Below are 23727 nucleotides of genomic sequence, written 5' to 3'. Positions count from 1 at the left end.
GATACGGAGTTTTTGTAAACTCCTTTAAACCAAAGCCAGCAGTTAGAAAAACGTGGGATCACGGTAGCTATGTAGCCAGTACAGACATTGTGAGGCCAGCATCTGAAAACTAGTCTGTACCTTGATTTTACAACTCTAAACTGTGACTATTTCGCGTTTGCTATATCAATATATGTAGCCACAGATAAATGTTTCTCGGTGACCAAGTTGATGGAGTTTCTACAGAGACACGTTATGATTGATTCAACTGGGTTATGGAACAGAATGTGCAAACTTTACATCTTCATGGGACTTTTAAATATTTTGGATGGTTTGGTTTGGTTTGTTTTTTTTGGCATAGTATTCTTATGCTACTGTAACTAAAAAGAGGCAGAGTTCACACTGAAATCTGACTACAGCTTAGTAGGGATTTTTAGTCAAGCAGGACACTGAAGGCCAGAACTCTCTGCATCACTTGTTATACTCTGCCATTATTTTGTTTATATTTCATATTTTGACAAGATTTTTAGTCACTTTGCACTCATTTCAGTGTATGTAATGAAGATATGCATTGTCCCACTCTATTCTGTGCTTGTCGGGCCACACCTGGAATACTGTGTTCAGCTTTGGTCCCGGCTCCACATGTTTAGTAAGTCTTTTTTTTTATAGCTAATACATTGGTTTTGCTTAGAAAAAAAATAAAAAGGCTCTATCAAGAAAAAACATGCAGGGGAATAGAAGGGCAGCAGCAGATAGCTGACTTCCATAATGGGAAGAAGGGATATCAGTACAGTTTGGTTTCCATCTCCACAAGAATAGTTCTTCCCATCGAGAGCCCTACCGCATAGACTGTGCTTGCCCCACTATCACATAAAGCTGAGTTTGAGGCTAGCCCACAAGCCCTGTCCATCAAGTGGGAACATGTAAGCCTCATCTTAGTAGTTGTTGTGGTAACTGAATATAGACATGGACCTTTTAATGGTGTGCCTCATGCACTCAGAATGTAGAAACATGTAGAATACATCAGGAATTAACAATAGTTTCTGAAGTTTAGCCAGGACAACAGTTAATACATGAGATGAAGCACTGTTGACATGCCACTGCAGACAAGATTTTGAGCTTAGTGGTGTTTTCTTTAATAGTTACAGATACTTCTCAATAGTACTCCAGGAAAGCTAAGCAGCTAAAGAAACCAAACAAAGATTAACCTTTAACCACTGGCTGTGCTTCTGTTAGCTGTAGCAATGGCAGGGTGATAACGATCTGACAAGATAAAGGCCTGATGCTGTTCCAGTACCAATCTGTTTGAATGTTATTTGTTCTGCAGGGGAAACAGATCCATTGTTGTAGTTCACAAGGGAAGCAGAGAGAAATGAGAGTTTACAAAATGCTTTCAGAGAAATAAATATGTGCTCCTGGGATATTTATGAAGATTTGCCAAAACTTAAAGCTAAATGACAAGAACAAACCCAAATTATGTGACTTCTAGGAAGTCTTGGCTCCTCATGTTTTATGCTGTAAAAGATACCTTTTAAATTAGTAACTCTAAACATCTGTTAACATTAAGTGAGGCAACTCTGAAGTACATTAGCAAAACTAGTAAAGTAAAAGTCTGTGAGAGTTTTTATTACAGTATCACAGTATGCTAGAGATTGGAAGGGACCTCAAAAGATCATCTAGTCCAATCCCCCTGCCAGAGCAGGAACACCTAGATAAGGTTACACAGGAACGTGTCCAGGCGGGTTTTGAATGTCTCCAGAGGAGGAGACTCCACAACCTCCCTGGGCAGCCTGTTCCAGTGTTCCGTCACCCTCACTGAGAAGAAGTTTCTTCTCAGGTTTAAGTGGAACCTCTTGTGTTCCAGTTTGCACCCATTGCCCCTTGTCCTATCATTGTTTGCCACTGAGAAGAGCCTGGCTCCATCCTCGTGACACTCCCCCTTTATATATTTATATACACTAATAAGGTCACCCCTCAATCTCCTCTTCTCCAAACTATAGAGACCCAGCTCTTTCCTCATAAGGGAGATGCTCCACTCCCTTCATCATCTTAGTTGCCCTGCCCTGGACTCTCTCCAGCAGGTCCCTGTCCTTCTCGAACTGAGGGGCCCAGAACTGGACACAGTATTCCAGTTGTGGTCTCATCAGGGCAGAGTAGAGGGGAAGGAGGACCTCTCTCGACCTACTAACCACCCCCCTTCTAATACACCCCAGGATGCCATTGGCCTTCTTGGCCACAAGGGCACAGTGTTGGCTCATGTCTATGCATGCAAAATATCTTTGAGAATTAGCTATTTCTCTTCAAAGATGATTTCTGAAAGAACTTACTTTCATTGCTTGGTGTCATTTAAAAGTCATTTCCAACTGTAAGTATGTGTTGATAAAGCACATCTCCTACACATCCCCATCATGGAGCAGCAGGAGTCCAAAGTGTGCCATTCATCTAACTCAGCAGGAGGGCTGAACCAGACACTTCCGTAGAGAAAGATGGTATGGACATCTTACACACATGCCCATTTGCTATCCTGAAGAACTGACAGAAGCCAAGGTGTAAAACCTGGTGTGCAACATAAGTGCAGGTATTACAGACATTTCACCTTGGTTATATAGCACAATTATAAGGTATCAATGCTCAAACAGGTTTCTATATAGGAAAACAGGTATAAGATTAAAATACAGACAAGAATAACCTGATGGTAAGTAGTGGCTTATCCTAAAAATATTAATGAATCTCTTGCAAAACTACAGGATTAGACACTTTCAGAAATCCATCTCTGCTACTGTTAAAGCCAGTATGATAGTAACCACTACTCAAGCCAAGAACTAAATAAAATCCTACTAGTCACTCTGGAAAATTCCACCAACAGGGTTAAATATCAGGGTCCAAATGTAGCCAGTTATTTCTTTTATGGAGTCAATGTACATATACCTAGCACATCCTGTAAAAGACACAGCTGAGATGGTTTTTATGGTACAACTTGGAAAATGAAAGTACTTTTTAAGCCTCCATATTTTAAACATTATTTAGCCCCTTTTCCTCTGGCTAGAACCTTTCAGGTGGAATGAGTATCTGAGAAGTTGCTAGGCATGCAGTTGTGTTTGTACTGTCCTGTGACGCAGGAAAGACTACTGTGGGATGCTTCTTGTTCATTTACTGAGAAGGGTGGAAAAAGCAGTTGCTACAGGGATATTCTCAAAGTGTCTGTTGGTGGGAGTGGATGACTGTATAAAGCCTTGCTAATCATAAAGCTACATCTAATGGCCGTCTAGTGACTTTGGAAACAAATACTGCTTTATGTCCCTGAATATCCTCAACTGTTCTGCTGGCTCAGCTTACTCCTGTGCTCATTCCTCAGGCTCCAGCAGGTTACAGTACAGCTCCTGTGTGTGTCTGATACCTGATTTTGTGATTAAGTGTGACTGCCATGTGTGACACACAAGGTATACAGTGAGCTGTGTTTATAAGGAAGGGCCGGAGTGTGTGTTAGCTAAAAAGAAGCTGTTTTTTCAGGAGAAATGCCGTCCTGGAAAGCAGCAATCGTTTTGCTGCCGGGTGTTAGGGATGAGGTTTCCCATTTGGCTGCCCATAGCGGCGCCTGCTGGCAGGCCCTAACGGGGGCACCGAGATAACCTCTTCCAAAAATGAAGCAGTGTGCTGCCTTATTCGTCTGGAACCAGGTGTACTGCAAATGTGTTCTAACTTGTGCCAGCAAGACTAACTACGACTGATTGTTTTGTTTCCCCACCTGTATGGTTTTGTAAAGCAGTTATGAAACCAGTTATTTCATGAGCATCTGTGAACAGAACCACTGAAGGTACAATGGTGGATTTTGTTTTAACAGCTCTAATTAAAATAGAGGTTATTAATCAGTTTACCTGTTTGTTTTTAGCACCAGGGACACAAGATGACAATGCAACAGGGAGAAGGATGAGAAAGTTAAGTGTTGGGCAGTATGACAACGATGTCCCTGGGCAGTCATCGTATACCAGGTGTGGATGGATGAAGTCTCCTGCTGCAGACCAGGCTGTAAACCCAGGGTCACCGATTCCTTTAGGGGAGACCAATGAGGTAAACCATGAAGAATTTTCCAAGGAATACTTATTATTGAACCAGACGTCCAGTGGGGAATCCCATGTTCATGCTCAATGTCCAAATTCTGTGTGAAACTATTTGGCAGTTGCACTGTGGCAATAAGAAGAACAAACGACTGTAGCTACCTCAGAAATGCAGTTGCAGTGTTTGAAGATGTCCTGCTCTTGTTCTCTCTGTTCTCAGTTTTTATGCATGTTTTTCAGTTTTCCAAGATCTGTCTTCTGAAACAGTAGATCAGATTAAGAAAACCTCCTGTAATCTTGTGAAAAATGCCCCACTGTGTTGTAGGCTTCAGTGGGAATTTTCACACTTCAGTTTTGCCTTTTTTGTGCCTTTTCTAGATGGCTGTTCCTTGTTACCAAGATGAAATAGATGGGGGAATCTTCTCCCCAACAAAAAATGGAAATGAGCTTGTCCCATCCACACCAGCTTTTCCCCTGTCACCAGAGACACCGTATGGTAAGGAATGTCTGTCTCTGTTTATTTTAATAGCCTATTAACATTTTAGCTGTTACTGAAGAGGAATTGTGCTTTTCCTTCTCTCCTAGTGAAAACACCTCCACTGTACCACCAGCATATCCCTTCCAGCCATAAGGTCAGCAGCCCATCTGAGCTGTACAGAACTGGTACCAACCCCGGTAAGATACCCCTACATCTTAAGTAATTTGAAACTGAACTGAGCATGAAGGCAACTAACACAGTTGTGGTTATTCCTTTATAAGTAGGACATAGGCCTGATGAGTTTAGACATGTGCAAGTTGAAGAAATAGAACTCAGCTGTGCTATTTTAATCACATCAAAAAAATAAGTAAACAATGAAGAATTATCCAAGGGAGTCCCATGTTCAGCGTCAAAAATTGGCATGGATCAATCAGGCAGTTGTGTCATGGCAATAAGAGGAAATGCAGCTCAGTGTTTGATGCTATCCTGCTCTTGTTGTCTGCATGTGTTTGCATGATGTCATTGTGCCATGATGTCTCTGCTGATGTTTGATATATCAGAGTGGTACTGTCAAGAGACTTGAGTTTTTTATGGTTGTTACTAGGCTTTGTTTCCATCTGAGGGAAGAGGGGTGGTACCCATGTTGCTCTCCTTCCAGGCAGGCGAAGCTGACAATAGAGCTTGGCAGTAGCTATGCTCAAGTCAAGTAGGTCATTGATCAAAGGAATGAATGTTCCAGAGGGTTTTTTTGTCACAATAAAGTTTATAAATGACCCAGCATGGAAAAGTAATTGATAATAGATGATTATATGGTTCAAGATTTAATGGGATTATTCTTCTTTCAGGCCTTAACTCTTTGCTGCTAAAAACAGCAGCAAAGCTGTTGTTAGCCACCACCTTTTCTGTGCAAAACTATTCTAAAGCAGTAAGTTAAAATAATACTATTTCAGGTGCCTGCATCAGAAAGTGCTGGATGTTGAAGGAAGCTAACGTAATTTATTTAAAACCTGAATACAAATCACAGTCATTCAGTTAAGTGGTATGCCTTAGAAGATGTTCAGATGACAATTAATATGTATATGTAGTTTTATAGTTATAGTACTATATAGTTTATATAATACAGTTTTAGCCTTTTCAGGCAGGATCTTAATAGTAGAGGTTCCAATAAATGTGATGGTGGAGTTTGATGCAATAACAGCGATTGTTGAGGTTTTAACTTTGGAATTCAGCACTTCTTGTTTAATTTGCCTCATTTAATAGCTGTCAAAAGCAAATAATGTCAACACAGCATAAAATAATAAAGTAGTCTTCTACCCAATTCAAGACATGTCTTTATGGCTCAGTTGCTGTGGCTTTGCCCTTTACTCTCTCAACTCTTTAATTAGTAGTATTCAGAAGGCTGCTTCAGCAAATCAGTTACAGGTTCATCAATTACACTGAGTTCATCTACTGAACACTTGGTTGTTAAATGGTTTCCATTGCTGTTGCTAAGAATTAGCCCTGCAAAACTGTGTGGCTTTGAGTGTATTTCTCTATTTTGTTGGTGATTCTCTGGCTTAATTCCAAATGCTGTCATCTCTCAAATGCTGGGTGGAGATACTCAATTAATGGGACACTAAAAATAATGACTCTACCTTAGACCAAAGCAGGTTATTTTCCCTTTGAATATCCCTTTAAAAATGATGCTCAAGATGTACTAAATGCTACAGGTTAAGTGCTCAGCTGTCCACGGCTTTGCTTTTAGGCACAAACATAATGTACTTTTGAGACTAAGGTTAAAGGGGTATGAGGTGGGTCAGTAGAAAACATGCAATAAGCACCTCTAAGAAATGTTAGTTGGGTGACTTTCCCAGCAGAGCACAGAAACTTCTGTTGCCAGAGGCAGTATTAGAATCCTACTTTATATATTTGGGGTTTTTTTTCTCTTTTCCCTTCACTATTCTACTTTATTGTCTGCATCTACAGTAAGTATTTACTGTATTTACTTGCTTCTGTGTCTTATGATTGCGGCAAGAAGTGAAAAAAACACCTTCTCATTGCTTTTGCTATCAGTCCTTAATGTGTGGCTAGAGCAAGAGCATCATGTTTTGTGTGTTGAATAAGGCCAAGAATCTGAAGGGAACAGAAGCAGCTGTTCCTGTGGTTGAGGCTGCTCTAATGCCATGTGACAAAGGTGACTCTAACAGACTTTGGAAGAATTCGTACAGCCCCAATTTTCAGTACTTTCTTTTGAGCCTTACTTTTCTTTTGAATGCTTTCATGGGTTTTCTTTTGGCAGAAGTTGGGAAATATACTGACTTCTCCAGAGATTTTCAACAGATTGAGGACTTTGGAGTCATGGACTCTTATTTCTGCCATTAAGATACTGTCTCTTTTGTCTCAGTTCAGCTCACCCTTGAATTCAGAATTGTTTTCTTCTGCATGTCAGCTTTGCTGCTTGCCTGCATTCCTAGTTCCAAGGATGCTGTAACATCTGGCTACCAGTTTTCTAGATATATTACTATCTTATTTCCTCCCCACTTCCTTGGAGAGAATAGGTTTCATTGTTGTTAGCACATATCATATCAAGGGAGAACTACTGTGGTTTTATAAGAGTATACTTTTTACATGCTTTTGTGTATTCTGTAGTCAAGAATTACAATGACATCCAGTTCTTATTATACAAAAGTGATAAAATTATCTGTTCTTTTGTAAATAATTCTTGTTATAAACTGTGTACTTTGTATCTTGTATCCATCTAATTCTTAAACTATTTATTGAGGTGAAGGGCACTATCCTCACTGAATCCTGACAAAACCCTGTATAAAATGGTGCTCTGTTAGCCCTAGAAATCTTAGTTTTCTTTCCAGGGGAAAGCAGTTTGTTAGGAAAAGTCAGTCCAGTGCTGTTACATATCAGTGTTATGTTTCAAAGCCGGGTTGGACAGGGTTTGGAACAACCTGGTCTAGTGGCATGGGGTTGGAACTGGTTGGCCTTTAAGGTCCCTTCCAACCCAAATCATTCTATGATTGATGTGTTTCCCTTTCATTATCTGTGCTTTACCTCTTCTTACTCCCCACAGGTTTCTTTAACACATCCTGCATGTGCCCCCTAGAAACAGGTGTCAGTGTTGCTGCTCTAGTGATCGCTTCCTGCCATGGTTTCACTGCCCTTTTCCTCACTTTACATAGCTTGCAAGTAATGCAGCACCCTTGCAGTTCATTCTGAATTACCTTTTTAAAGACACCTTGTTTCTAAAGGCAAACTTGAGCAGTCAATAAATTGGCTAGATAAATACCCCATGAAAAAGCAGGCTCCAGATAGAACTTTCTGAGTAACACAATAGCCATTGTATATCCTCTGGAGAGTCCCACACATCAGTGGAGGAACAGAAGCACTATTCGTAGGCCATTTGGAAGCTTATAAAGGCTCTCTTATCTTAGACAGCATGCAGCTAATTGAAGTCCCTTTGTATGTAGAAGTAACAAAACCATAACAAGCTCTTTGCCAGAAGACTGAACTTTGGCTCACCACCCCTGCCACTCCACCCCTCAGGCTGGACAGGAGGAGCTGCCTCTTCCTCAGCCCTGGCCAAAGCATAGATAGAGCTTTGCAGAAAATGTGCCCTCACAAACGGGCTCTGTGTTGCAGCAGAAGGCAGGGGTCTGTGAAACAAGGGCAGATTGTCTCTAATCCTTTATCCATGTACTGATGGAAAGATGTGATGTCTTGTTTTCCGTCTTTTCTGAACAACCTAAATAAACTTGCATAGTTCAAGCAGTGCATCTGGTGGAATGATAACACTGCTGCTGGTATGAGGAATCTCAGAGCTTTCAAGCATGTGTAAGGCCTTGCCTTTTCATACCCACCATGGAGTTAGCCCAGGTGCTGTACTGAAACTTTCTGATACACGTATGAGCTGCATCTTTTCTAAAAATTGTCCAAAAATCAGCTTTTTTCCTCAGGCTCTCATGGAACTCCTCAAGTCTGCTGGAATTCCACAGTTTTTCTCATATAGACTCTGTTTTTATCTGAACACAGACATTGTAATCCTAAATTCCTCCCACTGACTAACCAAGGCTTAGTCTGTTCCATTACCCTGTAGGATGATGAGTATTTTCTAAACCTCTCTGAAGGCAAAGCCACAACCTAGCAGATACCCTCATCAGTGCATAAATCTATTACTGATTATAATTCTAGACTGTTGGAATTTCAGACTGTTATCCTATGATTGCAATTTCTTTGAGCCACTGAGTTGCAAGGGAAATGAAATGCACTGTTCGGTTGGTTGATAAAAAAGCCAAGGTTCTGAACTGAAAACATTTTCATGTGTTAGGAGGGTTAGTAGCATAGGGAAGAAAAGTGATACAAATTTGTGAGAGGGGAAAAAATCCCAGTTTATGATGTGCAAAACCTTTCTCCACAATACATAAATGTTACCTATAATATTTATTTATACCTCCCTTCCTCTCTCCCCCTTAACTGCTCATATAAGCTATGTGCATCCAAAACTAGACAAAGGTATGGATCTTTTTCCAGACATCTGCGTTTATTTGCTCAGTGCATCCACTTCAGTGCATGGTTATCATAGGCTCTGTCCTCCAAAAGGTACATTTGGGGTTTTGCTGTTGTGATTTTGGGGTTGGGGATTTTTTGGGGTGGTTCTGTTTTCTGCTGTTTGTTGGTTAGTTTTAAACAGTGAGGCTATCAAGGAGCAATAAGAAGGACAAGGAGAGACAAGAAAAGTATAATCTTTACTACAAGGCAGGTAGCAAGATCTGTGTGATGGTTTTTTGTTGTCCTGCAATTGGCCTTGACATGTTTGTCTTGTGACTAAGTAGAGTGCCCACCTCCACAATATATGTATAGTGAAACAGCTGGTGTTTCTTAGTTATGATTGTTTATATCATTTAGTAGTGCATATGAAGCCTCCATAGGCTTCAGAAGCAAGTAGGAAAGGAATCTGTTCTCCTGTTTGGATTCTACCAGCATGAACTTAATCAGGTCTTTCAGAAGGAGCATGTGGAATGCTGTAAAGCAGTCATAGATGTTCAGGGACCACTTCTTGTCCGTTGTAAACACTGAAGTCAATATTTTGTTTTGATGCTTTATGATCTGGGTCACACTTTTTCCTCCGTGGATTAGTTTCATTGGCATATTCAGCTGAACAAGCGTAATCATTATGCAGACCTTTTATTGCACAAAGTCTAGAGATGATCTGGTGTATTTTCAAGTCTTTGTTGTCCCAGGCTTCCTTCCTTTTCCACTACTCATTATAATACAGTTCTTAACATATCCATCAGATACAAACATGGAAACTCTGTATCTTGTCTGGCTTGCAGAATAAGCAGCAGTGCTTATTAGCAGCGATTTCAGTTCAAATTCACAGCAAGTAATAATGTTCCATCTCACATGATGAATAGTTTAATGGTTTCATTTAAGTCACATCTGTCCAAATGGAGGAAAATATCTTGTAAAAGAAGCACCAAATTGAAACAGAAAATAACTCAAAATATTTGTAGTCTGTGCCTGCTTTTAGTGAGTTATATTAACCAAAATACTTAAAGCTTAGGTGTTTACAACTAAGCTGTTTGATAAGCAGATTTAATTGAGGGTTTTTTCCCCACTCATTTGGCTAAGATTTCCATGAGAGGTACTCTGCCAGTGCACTGAATAATTTAGGAGAACTTTCATCTCTGGCTTAGAGATAAGAGTGAAATGTTTTAGAGGTTAATTCGTTTAGCTAGCTAAATATGGACTGGTTTTGTTTATAGCCATCTTACATATTTTCACATAGACCTTTACAAAGTCTGTACATATTTTAGCCATTCATCAAAAGTTCTGGCATGCCATTGATTCAGAGGAGTAAGGGTTACGAATACACGTACCTGAATATAAAAAGCTAGGCAGTACCAAGTCCATGGAAGATAGTATGTGATGAAGAAGCAATGGAACAATGTACGTGTTATTCTATGGCCAATATGTTAAAGCTGTCAAAAGATGCCATTCTTGGTACTGAAGTTTTGTAAGAAAACTCAATGTAAGAACCCGTCTGTATTGATGGTGGAGAGTAGATGCAGCTCCTAGTTTCCTGGAATGGATTGCATTAGATTCTAAATCCATTCCATACTTGGTCACAATGAAATGTTATCCAAAGATTAGCAAAATATTTTTTGTTCTTGAAAACAGTGGGAGTGTTTTAAAACCAGCTTGAGATTACACATTGGTTGTGGTTTTCTTGTTTCATTGATGTTGTTTTGATGCTTTCATATCTGGTCAAAAGAGAGTGTTATTAATACCTTTCAGTGCTTTTGAAGGGTGTCTGTTGGTTGTAGTTCTTTGCAAATGGATTTGATGCCCAGTGGGGAGATGACAGAGAGTTGATAAAACTGCCTCATGCTAAGGCAGGCATAATCTGTGCATTTTAATGAAAGCTGAGACCTGTACAATTAGAAGGGACCTCAGGATGTGTTCCCCTCCCTTGGAATTACAAGATCAAGCTCAAACACTGTATGAAACAGCGAACTACAGTGTTAATGAAAAGGTTTCTGCTGTGCTTAAACTTATTTCTTTTACCTTACCGTTTACTTCTGTGTCTGAGTGGCAGCCTAGCAGCTTGAAACCTCTGCCTACCCGTGTTAAATCACCAAAGCATTTTGGCATTGAATTTATTATAAAGGGTGTTTGAAAAAGAAGATGAAGTTTAAGAAAACATTAGAAAAGAAAATAGAGAATATTTAACACATTCATAATATGTCCTTTGTATGCAATGCTTGTTCTAGAAATTTCATTCCAGTTTATATTTGCTCTTCAGGAAGCGTAACATACAACCAGTTTGTTTAGGTCATTGCTCAGCACCAGAGTGAGTTTATCAAGTAGGTGCCCTAAGAGACTTGTAAATACCTGCCTGTCAAAGAACTGGTTTCATACGGCATCCAGAAAATTGATGTATTTTGGAAACTTCAGGCCAAGTTACTCTAGGAGGAAAAAGCAGGTCAGAAAATAGGTGCCCATGGGTCATCAGAAGAGAATACCAAAGCAAGGGTGTGTTAGGAGTAATGGTCACAGCTCTGGCACTTTACAGTCTGAGGAATCCTCCTCTTGCTCCCCCTGCCCAGTGCTGAGGGCGCTGAGTTCAGCAGGCAATCAGCATTGCAACAAGCAGAGCAAATATTGCGACTTCAGTGCCTTGACATAGTATGTGATCACTTGGGTCTGGACAGGTCTGTACAGGTAACTCCCCCCAGTTTCTGTCCTGGGCATGACATGCTATGGTATGGAATACCCCTTTGGCTAGTTTGGGTCAGGTGTCCTGTCTCTACTCCCTCCCAGCTTCTTGTACCCCTCCTCACTGGCAGAGCATGAGACTGAAAAGTCCTTGATCAGGGTAAGTGCTACTTAGCAACAACTAAACCATGAGTATGTTACCAGCATTGTTCTCAGACTAAAGCCCAAACACAGCACTGCACCAGCTGCTGGGAAGAAAATTAACTCTATCCCAGCTGAAACCAGCCCATACATGGAACAAGGTTTTTCAGATTTTCCAGGGTGAGGTCTTGTACTATGTGACGTGGCATTTGATGAGTGATGTGCTGGAGTCATCCATGTAATTTAAGGGAAGGCCAGAAGACAAGAAAGCTCTAAGAACTGAAGTGCAGCTGTGAGCACACCTTTTTAAAACTACTCAAGTCTTAAAGAGGATGCTTTGTTTGGGTGCCTGGGAAGGACTGGTCTGGTCTGCTGCAGTCACAAGTCAAAGGTGGTCTGTAATTTCAGAATCACAGACCTGCCGGTGTTGAGTGAGGAAATACACGTTCAGTCCCATTTCAGTGTTTACAGTCCAAAAGCCATATTGCTGTGTTCTTTAAGATGCTGTTCTCCCCTACACTACTTCTCTTCGTGTTCATTCCCTCTCGCAGAAGAGGAGATACTGAAATCAGTCTGTGTTTTTCTATGCCTGACATAGGCGTGTTAATTCACAAAGCTGTTCATATTTAGATACGTAGCAGACAAACTCTGAGTGTAGTGTCACTTGAGACTGACTCCCACATTTCTGTCAGTTGTAGGAGCAGCAGGGAAACATATGCCATTCCTTCACAAATCATGGGGTTTGCTGTGTTTGTGCCTGAGGGCCACAGCTTAGCCACCTTCCTGCAGGGTTTCCTGTTGAGAAAGGTGCATGTTACAATTCAAAACCTGCATTTTAAGCCACTTTATATAGATCTTGTAGTGTGATGTTTCTGATGAAACTGGGAATCTTGTGCACTTTACCTAGGAGAAGTACATAGGCCTTGCTGTGCGAGTAAATGCTACCACCCAGCAGAGGATGGAAGAACTGATTTCTCTGTGCTGTGTCTGCCACAGTCAGGAAACTTAATTATCCTTGCCAAGTAAGTCTTCCTTTTGGGATGGCATTACCTTACAAACTGCACTTACCTAAATCTAACTAGCTCCTCACTGGAGACATCCAACAGCCCCTTCCCTAACTCTTACTTCTATGCTTTTCTATACAATAAGATTCCAGTCTGGCCCTTTAGATTTCCTGGCTTTAGAATTTCAGATTGGTTGTTTTCTTCCCTGGAACTCACCTCAGCTGGTTGAAACTTTGAATTTGTGACAGAAGGGCAAACAAAGGGTGAACTTTACTGTCAAGCACCTTATGTTTATTGTTAAGTGTTCGTGTCTCTGATGAACAGACCCCTAAGGATAAGCAAGTCTGATTCTGTTAGAAAGCCCCATGCAAAAAAAAACCTTAAGGATGGATTTGATACAGTGTGGAGAAAAGTCAAATACGCAAATGACTTTTAACTGCCTGGTTTCTGTTTAGATTGCATTCATAGCTTACTTTGGAAATGAACACCCAGCCTTCCAAAGTGGTGTCTTGGACCACTGTTATCTTCTTGGTTCAGTGTTACTGTCTCTGTTCTCTTCTAATTCATCAAGTGTAAACAGCTGAGCAAGCAAAGCTTCCAAGACTTGAAAACTGGGAAGGAAATGGGACATCCAAAGGTTTCCTGTGATTACAGTGCTTTTTTTATGCAGAGCCAGGAATGCTTTCTATGGAGAGCAATTTTGTCTAATAATTATTGTTCATAGGAGCTTGAAGCCTGTGTTTGACTGCATTTACTTCTGCCAGGAAGCATCCAAGACAAAGAAAGAGTGTAATTGTCTATTAAATTAATCAAAGTAACTGATGGCAGTTGTGGACTGCTGCATTAATAACCATTTCTGATGCTGTGGCAAGGATTGTTCCTCATGATTTGTCTGGGAATATGAGGTATATCACAACTCATCCTTGCTGCTTGGATCTCCTGGATGCAAACGTTTTGAAAGTATTTAATATAAGCAGCTACTATGCAAAAAATCAGTGGCAGGAGTGAGTGTATTCTTATATAGGGTCATTTAGTTTACCTTTTGGTCTGTTGAAGAAGAGAACATTTTAATTAGTTTACCAGTACTCATCTGTATAATCAAGCAAATAGGTATATTTTAAAGCTATCAAAAGTGTTTAGTACACACATTCAGAATATGTTGCTGTTTGAAAGCAACTGAGTACAGGAAAGCTTTAAATGGACATATTTGTTTCTGTCCATATCAAGTAATTTCCTATAGTCATCCTTTCAGAAAACCCGGTGCCCTGGGCCACTGAAGAACAATCTGGGGAGGAAATGTGCTGCCCATTGCAGCGCTGCAGTGCTTCCACTCATCTTCCTGACCCGTAAATAAAACCTGCTCTGAACAATGATGGGGTGGTGTTGAATGCAACACTGTAGGGTTGCACGTGGTGTTTTGTGAAAGAAATCCTGGGAAGTGAGTCAAACTTTATTCAGAGCTCTAGAGCCTAAATTATTGGAGAGTATTGAGCTAGTTTGGCATCATAGAGCAACTGGGCTTTGATCCACATTAACATCTTTGTCAGGGACAGTGGAATTGAATGCACCCTCAGCAAGTTGCTGATGACACCAAGCTGTGTGGTGTGGTTGGCATGCTGGAGGGAAGGAATGCCATCCAGAGGGACCTTGACACGCTGGAAAGGTGGGATCGTGCGAACCTCATGAAGTTCAACAGTGCCAAGTGCAAGTTGGGGCACTGGTTTGAGGCAATCCCAGGCACAAACACAGGCTGAGTGGAGACTGGATGGAGCAGCCCTGAGGGGAAGTACTTGTGTTGGGTAAGGAGAGGCTCCCAATGACCCAGCCACAGTGTGTGATTGATCCCAGACCCCCCCGATGTGGTGGGTTGCACCCCCAGAGCATGAGCAGCACTGGTCGAGGGATCGGATTCCCCCCCTCTGCTGTGCTCTGGGGAGACACCCCCCTCCCCCCCCCCCCGCAGTCCTGATCCAGCTCTGGGGCAACAGCACAAGAGGGATGTGGAGCTGCTGGAGTGAGTCCAGAGGAGGGCCTGAAGATGCTGTGAGGGCTGGAGCAGCTCTGCTCTGGAGCCAGGCTGGAGAAGAGAAGGCTCCTTAAGGGAAGACCTTAGAGCAGCTCCAGGGCCTGAAGAGGCAACAGGAAACCTGGAGAGGGGCTTTGGACAAGGCCTGTAGGGACAGGCCAAGGGGAATGGCTTTAACCTGCTAGAGGGGAGACTGAGATGAGCTCTTAGGCAGAAGCTCTTCCCTGTGAAGGTGCTGAGGCACTGGCACAGGGTGTCTGGAGAAGCTGTGGCTGCCCCATCCCTGGCAGTGTTCAAGGCCAGGTTGGAAGGAGCTGGAAGCAACCTGGTCTAGTGTGAGGTGTCCCTGCCCATGGCAGGGGGCTGGAACTGGATGATCTCAAGGCCCCTTCCAACTCAAACCAGTCTGTGATTCTGTGATCTGACTGGTATTGGTTACATGTCCTGCATCTCCTTGAAAGAAAGAAACCTGTGAGGTCCAAGGAAGTGCTGGGGGAACTGGGCATCTACTTAAAACAGCCAAACAGAACCAAACGCTGCGGCGTGTGTGCAGCAGCAGGAGTCTGAGCTCTGCGCCCCCGCCGTGCCCCTGCCTCCCTCGGCTGTGGCTGCGGAGGATGCGATGGTAGCGGCGCTGGGCGTGCGGGAGGCGGCGTGAGCCCCTGCGAGAGCTGGGGGAGAGAACAAAGTCAGAGCAGGCGAGGTGGAGCCAGCGGGGCGGGATGCACTGAATGGGCAGTCTGTGTGAGCCCCAGCGGCGGGGCTGGCCCGGCCCAGCAACAACTGCCGAGTTACTTTCCGCCTGGATGGAGCGAACTCGGGCTGTTTTCAGCTGAGTGGCTGCATTGAGAGCAGGAGCCTGGCTTTCTTTCACCGCAGACACTGAAATCCTCTTTGCAGTGAAGTTTGAACCCTCGGGGGAGAGCGAATGGTATCAGAGCTGGCAAATGTGGGAAATGGCTTTTCCCAAGCCTCCGGCTGCTCCGCTCCCTGAGCGGCACGACCGGCTCGGCGGGAGGGAACAGAGATCTTACCCATCCCATGCTCCGTGAAAGACCTTCTGTCATGATGGCCTCCATAGGTAGGTTCTCGCTTCCTTTCTGCCCCTCTTTGCCGTGCCTTTCCCTCGGCCTGAAAACTCGTTCTGTGGGTCTTGAGTTCCGCTGGCCGCGTTCCGAGCACCGCGCGGCGGCCGTGAAATGTGATCTGCAAACGCTGGAGGAAAGAAGTAGGGGTAAGAATTATCCTTGTGTGGGTATGTAGTAACGTTTGGAGGCCACAGAGAAAGCGAAAAGCTTTGCAGACAAGATTTGTCAGTATGAGGTTTTTTCCTGCGGTCGCTAATGGAGTGACAGAGGGCATGGGGCAGGGTTCATGAGCTTTAGGAAGTGATTTTTCTGCTGAGGAAGACTTAACGCTGCTTTGTATGGTGGTGGCTTTTTGTTTTGTTTCTTTTTCAAAGTAGAAGAAATGGAGCCTGCCCGGAACATATGTAATTGCTGACTATGTGCAGTAAGTTTGTCCAGGCTGATTCTTTTCCCGCCCCTGAGGAATTGCTGGTAATGTGGCTGCAGCATTAAGTTTCCTTTCAAAAGCATGAAAAATGAAATGACTTTGTAAACATAAGTCTCTCCTTAACGAGGAATATCACATAGTTTTCCTGCTTTCTTGCTTAATGGGAAAAACAGTGTATTGTGCCATGAGCATTGGCAGAGTTAATGCTTCTAATTCAGGCAGTACATGTAAAATATACATGTAAAATGTATCTGGATTTCCCATCAAAATATAATACAGTTCTAAAGCAGCCAACAATTGTACGGTATCATGGGCAGGATGCACGAGAATACCTTAAAGTGCCTGATTCTTCTGGCCTTAATGCAAGTTGGTAGCAGCAGATGCTTGTGTGAGCTGCAACCCTAGTTACTGAATCATAATCCTGAAGAGGCAGACCAGGTAATCATTTGGTAGCTTCACTTCTCATCCTTTTACATGATACTGGAGATACACTGAACTGAGCTTGGTTTTACTTGTTTCAATTTCAGATGATTAAAAGCAGCTTCTGAAAAATCAGTTCCTTTTCTGGTTCTAAAATGGAAATTTGTTTAGGTATGCCATTTCAGAACTAAAAAGAAGGCCCTGGCTTTTGGTATTCAGGCTGCAGTGAACTGAGCTCAGCCATTTGTGACTCCAGAAAAGTGAACAGGTTAAAGAGGGGCACGTTAAGGCAGTAGAAGAGCAGGACCAAAGTCGGACTTGGGGTAGAACGTCCAGACATCAGTTTGATTGCTTCCACTCTTTGTGCTAATAAGTATGCCTCAGATGTCAAAAGCTGCATACCTGGACCTCTCTGGTGCCTGGTGGCACCAGGGAACTGGACTGAGACAGGAAAAGGGGAGTTCAAACTATCTCTTCCCCTCTTTTTCACCTTAGATGCCATGCAATTGAAAATGTCATTTGGTGCTTGCTTTCCAGCAATACCAGAAAGTCAGCCCCAAGCTCAGTCCCTTCATCATTTGCTCAGTATTTGCTCCAGTTTGCCCCCTCTACCTCTCCCCTTGCCCCCTTTGCCCTGGCTCTCTCAGTAGACAGGAGCTGCATTTTTCAGTTCAGTACGGACAACCTGGACCTGCATCTCCCACATCTCAAGCAATTTCAGTAGCTAATGAAGTTGGGAGGACAGGGCAGATGTTTTACTCTCCTTTCTTGAAAGGTCTTTCAGGGCATTCTGCCTGAGAAAGTATTGCTGTTTATCCTGAAGGTACCAGTTTGTACACTTCTGATTCCTAGTGGGTTTTTTCTAAAGCTATTGCAATTTAATTTTGCAGTTTGATGAAAATTGTCATATTCGCAATGTGAATATCTGAAATTCCATCAGGAGATAAACCACAATAAGAATGGAATTGGCTGTGTCTAAAGCCACTGAACTAAACTAATTTGCTGTGCAAACTTAGTTGCGGGCATGTTAATAATTAGATTCTGGTGGTTTTGTTGGGTCTGGCTTGGTTCATCACTGTGTCATGATCTGTTCATGTACCATGATCTGCTGTACTTCAAGGCAGAATGTAGTGCTTGTGTTTCTGTGTTATGGACTGACTGTGGTGCTCTCTTTAAGAGGGGTTTGATAAATGTCACATTTTTTGTTTGCATGTGACCCGGATGGCTTGAGGAGATGCCTCTGCAGCTGATTTGCATTCCTAAGGCAGCAAAACTATGCTTTAAGTCAATAGCAGAGCATCTGCAAGACCTTTTAAAATACATGAGAAGACATGTGCAACTGATTGCTTTAGTCCCTGGGGAAGCTCCTTTTCTTTTTTCCCCTACTGGTATTTGGGAAGATAATAAATGAGTATAAAAAGGGACTTTCAGAAAGGTGTGATAAGAATTTTACTGCTTTCGAGATGCTGAATTGCAGCTTGTATTTGGCAAATACGAGTTATTTGTGTTTTGGTATTTTTGAATGGATGTATGACACAAAGCATCTGAAAATTGGTGGAAGGGTCTGTCAAGGGAAATGCTATTTCCTCAGAAAAGAAGCTGGAGAGTGAGACCTTGAGGACAGCGACTATGGGTGGGGGGAAGTGGGGTCTGGTAAATCATCCTGTTGATACTTATCCCTGTGCAGACAGGGGCAGAGGGTAAGTGCAATTAATTCCCTAATTCTAGGGTTGCCTGGAGATAAGCTGACCCCTGGCATAGCTTCAGAGCCTGCATTTGTTTGTTACTGACAGAAGCCTCTGTGGGCTGTTATGGGAGCTGGAAGTTGCTGGAACACAGGAATGTCCCAGTGTGCACCCAGCCATCTTGCCAGCAGGCCGCAGTCTCCTGTGGAGGTGGCAGAGATCCAGCCTGGCTCATCCAGGGCTTGGTGGGGATGGCTGCTGTGCCAAGGGTAGTTCCTTGGGGGGCAATGGGGCTGATTTACAGCTCTCTTCAGGCAAAATGCAAGAACGGACTTTTTTATTATTCTAAATAAATGCATCTGAAAGGTTCCCGAAGCACAGTGAACGCTGTCTAAATGCACACAGTAAATAATCACATGAAGTTAGAAGCCATCAGTCCTGCAGCGTGGCTTAGCTTTAATTACCAACAGTTTGCGTTCTGTTGCATGTGTTATTTCTGCCACCAAATAAATGTCAATGAGAAATACTTAACCACCTCTCCAGATTTGCTGTTTTGTTTCTCAGGTTGTCAGGCACCACTCTGTTGTGTTTTCTGTAAGAGCCAAGCACATAGTACATATTCCACTGAGATCCTTCTCAGTGCTGTTTAATGAAGCAATTGAAGCTGACCTTTGAGGCGCATAGGGGTTAGTATGTGGATGATGGAGCCACCATCTTCATAGCTTCTCCAGGTTCAGCCTGGCTGACCTGGTTACTCAACAGAGTGTTGATCCAAACAGGCATTAGCAGAATCTCCAGGCATTACTAACTTTGTCTTTTCTTTGACAAGCTTGAAAAAGACCCTGTTACATCTGTTTGCTAATGGTGGAGCTTGGCAAAGTAGGGGAACTACCGGTGCCTCTGCGATAGTACATGATTTTGGCTCATGACATGTTTCCTTCTGGAATAACACAGGCAGTTGTGAAGATGTTACGGATGTGCATAAACCCCAGCAAGTTCCAGGCCAGCAGAGAAACTGATCCTGTTCCACCCATTAAAAATAGATAAATAAAAATAGAAACAACAGAAAAAACAACCTCCCCCAAAACTAAAACCTCCTGTTTTTTATCCCTAAACTGCCCTTTCTTTTCCAGTCACTGGTCTCCAAAGCAGGGTGTGTGCCCTGCTGAAAAGGGTCAGGAGCTGCACTGGGTGTTGAGCTGGAAAAGAGTTCTCAGCTTTTCTAAAGCAAATTAGAAAGGTGGATTTCAAATTTTCTTGTGATTTGGTAATACTCAGTTGTGGGAGGGGGGATTCATTGGAGCAAAACGGAGTCTCCGTACTCTGGTTGTTCGGTGGTTGGTTTAGCTATCTTTAGGTGACCTAAAAAGCAAAACCCATGAAAATATAAACTGTGTTAGTCTTTTAGGATTATTATTTTTTTTTTTCTAAATAACTAAGAGTTTTGAAGAAATACTGTTGAAAGCAGGATTTCTGTGGCTATAGCCAGTAAAATACCTGACTAACCTTCAGTGTAAAATCCACTTTGTTTATAAAATGTACTTGTAGAAAATGTTGCAGATTTTCACCTGCCCTCAGAGCTCCTCTGTGGCAGTGGAAACTTTGTATAGCATGGTGACTACAGTGGGCAAAATGTGCTGATTCAGCAATTGGTTGCTGCAGGTTTTGGGGAGAGATTGCTGGAACATAAGGCAACAATAACAGTGATTGCATCAGGCTACAAGTTGTTACTTGGAAAAGTTTCTCAATGGATTACCTGTTTTCTAAACTATAAACTCTCCAAATCTGTCCTGTCAGAAATGTGAAGAGCATAGAACACAGATCCCAGACTGGTTTGGGTTAGAAAGGACCTTAAGATATCCGGTTCCAGTCCCCCTGCCTTGGGCAGGGACACCTCACACTAGACCAGGTTGCTCTGAGCCCCATCCAACCTGGCCTTGAACACTGCCAGGGATGGGGCAGCCACAGCTTCACTGGGCACCCTGTGCCAGCGCCTCAGCACCCTCACAGGGAAGAGCTTCTTCCCTGTATCTAATCTGAACTTCCCTGTTTCAGTTTGAACCCATCACCCCTTGTCCTATCGCTACTGTTCCTGATAAAGAACTCCTTTTTCAGGGACAATGAACAGGAAGGTCTTTTGTTGCTGCCTGGGGTAGCTTGGAGTTTTCTTTCAGTGCGTATGGCTTTTCACAGAATGTGCTTTTCACAGAATCCCAAGGGTTGGAAGGGACCTCAAGAGATCATCTAGTCCAACCCCCTGCAAGAGCAGGGTAACCTAAAGTACATTACACAGGAACTTGTCCAGGCGGGCCTTGAATATCTCCAACGTAGGAGACTCCATAACCCCCCTGGGCAACCCTTTCCAGTGCTCCGTCACTCTCACAGTAAAGAAGTTTTTCCTGGTGTTCACATGGAACCTCCTATGCTCCAGTTTACACCCATTGCCCCTTGTCCTATCACTGGACATCACTGGAAAAAACCTAGCTCCATCATCCTGACATCCTGACATCCTGATGGTTTAGGTTAGCATAGTTGTGTTAACTCTTCTCCACCAAAAGAAACACTAATAGAGTAAATGACATGTTCTCAGAGCTCTTATTTTTGAAACACTTAAGAAGTAATGGTGGAAGCTGGCTAGCAGCAAGAGCTTGGGGGATTTAGCCCTGAATGAGAGATGGAACAATTTGTGTTGGAAAGGGTCGCATGTACTGTGCAAAAAGAGGTGACAAAATCATTCCCTTGGCAGGTGAAATGATAAAAGACAAGAGCTTGAGGATTGTTTGGTGATTTCCACATACTGTATGGGGAGGAAGGAACAATGGGGCCAAAGTTTGTGGATTTCACAGAAGGGAATAATTCTGATCACTGTATTTTTGTGAAACTGAAAGCAGAATATAGCAAGTATAAAAGGTCGCAGTTACAGAGTTGAAAGCCAAAGAGTTTCAGCATTATCTCAGTCTCACTAATTTTGGCACCTGAGCATTTGGAAAAGAGAGGAGAAAGTGAAGATGGCTGTCCCCTAAGAACCTTGCAGTGCCAAGGACTTGAAAAGGTGTCAGTTTGTGAACTGGTTCAGGAGACTTGCTGTCTCCTTTCTCCATATGCAGGGATTGTTAACTCTGGGCTTTCCTGTGAGCTGTATAGAGGTTGTGAAGGAGCTTCACTGGTGCCAATTGTGTTGTTAGCACTCTGTCAGCTGCCGGAGGGACTCTTTTTCAAGGGAGCCAAATCCTTTTGTCATGAATTCACTTTTTCCAGGGTTTTTGGCTCTTCGGAGTAGCACAAGCCTCTGCTTCTCCATACTCACACTGTGCAGTTGGAATTGTGTGCTCCTTTTCGCTTCATCCAGTCCAATTAGCTGTCACTGGATGTTGCATGTCAGTACCTCTTCTTCCACTGAAGCTCTCTTCCTTGCTCCAGTGTTTCCTTTGAAACTGTGACTTTCCAGATGATCTTTCCATCTGCATTTCCTTTACTGAAAAGTGGGCAAAATGACTTAGAAGAACTAAAATCGTGCCTGCTCTGTACTTCGATGGTGTTTTTGCTTTCATTGATTGTTTCTCTGATGAAGCTTTTTCCACTTTTCTCCTTTTGTAGTTTTAAGGTTTGGAAAGAAGCATTCCTAAACAAACCTCTCTCATAAAATGTGCTTGAAGATCTTTATCCAGTACTTTTTGTCTTACACACTTCAATGCACGGAGCCATCCACTGTGTCTCTAGATAGGTTGTTCTTACTACTAAAGGCTTAGGTTGTCTCTGATCCTTGCTCTACCTTTCCTTGCATGTGTAACATCTCAGAGCTGATTTGAGCCTAAATCTTCTGCAAAACATTAAGGTGAATGGCAGAGTAACTTGTCTGATGAGCAGTAAGATTTTAATATTGGAAAAGGGAAGTGGGCATCTTTTATCTCCTGGATAAGGTAAAGGTGTATCAGCAGAGACTCTTACAGTTCCCTGGCTGTGGGAGGAGAGATGTACAGCTCAGCACTGTGTGGAGTTTACTCTGGCAGTGATGTAAACTCTAAATGGTAGTTGGAGCCAGCTGAATGCCAAGTCGTGAAGTGCCATGGAGTTTTTGGGAATGCTGGGAGTGCTGCGTGCCTCTGTGGAAGCGGAGGGACCTGTGAGTCAGTGTTGATACGTGGAATGTTTCATATCTGAAGTGGCTTTTGTTAGGCTGTAGCCATCAAAGGATGGTCACAAAATAGACTCTGAAACTGCACAAAGCATCTTACCCTTCTGCTGTTCTTCAGGGCTGGCAGGGGATCGGTTACTTTAGCTTGCTTTAGAGCAATACTCTTTTCTCTCTCCATTCAGCTTTTAGACTGGCCTGAGACAAGTCAGGGGTGGTCAGCTCAGGGGTTTGGGAGTGGAACAGTGACTTAGAGTTCTTTTTCCCCAAAAATGCAACTGAGGACTGGAGTTTCCGACCTCATCCAATGCAGGTTAGGTACCAGCTCCTCAGAAAAATTGCTACAAAGATGGGAATGTGTTAAAAGCTGCTTTAGCATACAAGGTGGAATGGCTACTTCTTTCCTTTCCCTGCCATTGTTGGACCATTGTCTCCAAAGCTGTGAGGTGATTTTGCCCTTCAGCTCCTACAAGAAAGAGGAAAAGGAAGGTTTTTACATCTTTTATCTGGTCCATGGTATGGGTTAAGCCACTTGGGAGGGAAGAGGTGGGGAGGGGTTGGTGGATTTTTTTGTTTTAACAGGTTTAGTGGATTAAAATACAGGTTAATCTGTAACTTCATGCATTATATAGCTGTATCCTAGGCGCATCCAGGAGTTTGTGCTTACAACTGAAAGAAGCTTGCAACCAAGTACTTGCAAACAAGTATTTGTGCTTTACTGCCAAGTGGAACAGTAGAAGAGCAAGCTGGCTATTTTTCTACCTTGCATGTGGGCACAATAGTATTTGTTTTCTTCCTGAAAGTCACTTTTCTGTAGTGTATGATGCAAAGAGTCCAGTTCATCTGTTAGGTTCTGTCTGTAAAATGGATGGTCAGTGTAGATACACAGATCTGACCTGAGTGCGTGAAGACACATGAACATGAATGATCCTGGTTTTGTTATGTCACTAATTTTAAGTAGGGAGCTGCACTTTTACACTGTCAGCATTCTCACAGAGATAATGGCATAGATTTAGTAGGGACATACAGCAAGAAGCACTGATGCTTTGCATCAAACATGCCACGGGAGTCTGTACCATGCATACA

At 42.8% G+C, this 23727-nt stretch overlaps 1 protein-coding gene across 3 annotated transcripts in view; it reads left to right on the top strand.

The window, feature by feature from the left end:
• The window catches only part of TNS3 (tensin 3), a 90267-nt gene that overhangs the window by 42583 nt on the left and 23957 nt on the right, over positions 1-23727 (top strand). For 2 of the 3 annotated variants that reach the window (XM_061374985.1, XM_061374984.1), the window contains exons 13-15: positions 3869-4047; positions 4413-4530; positions 4620-4709. In XM_061374985.1, coding sequence (XP_061230969.1) covers positions 3869-4047; positions 4413-4530; positions 4620-4709 — 387 coding nt within the window. The remainder of the gene's footprint in view (positions 1-3868; positions 4048-4412; positions 4531-4619; positions 4710-23727) is intronic. The other variant, XM_061374986.1, reaches the window with a different exon arrangement.

This window comes from Neopsephotus bourkii, unplaced genomic scaffold (genome assembly GCF_033783945.1).
Source record: "Neopsephotus bourkii isolate Nb327-2 ecotype Australia unplaced genomic scaffold, CSIRO-AGI_Nbou_v1 NB_1655, whole genome shotgun sequence".
In the NCBI taxonomy this organism is placed as follows: domain Eukaryota; kingdom Metazoa; phylum Chordata; class Aves; order Psittaciformes; family Psittacidae; genus Neopsephotus; species Neopsephotus bourkii.
Note: the sequence above shows the minus strand (reverse complement) of the source record. Positions and strands in the feature narration are given on the sequence as shown.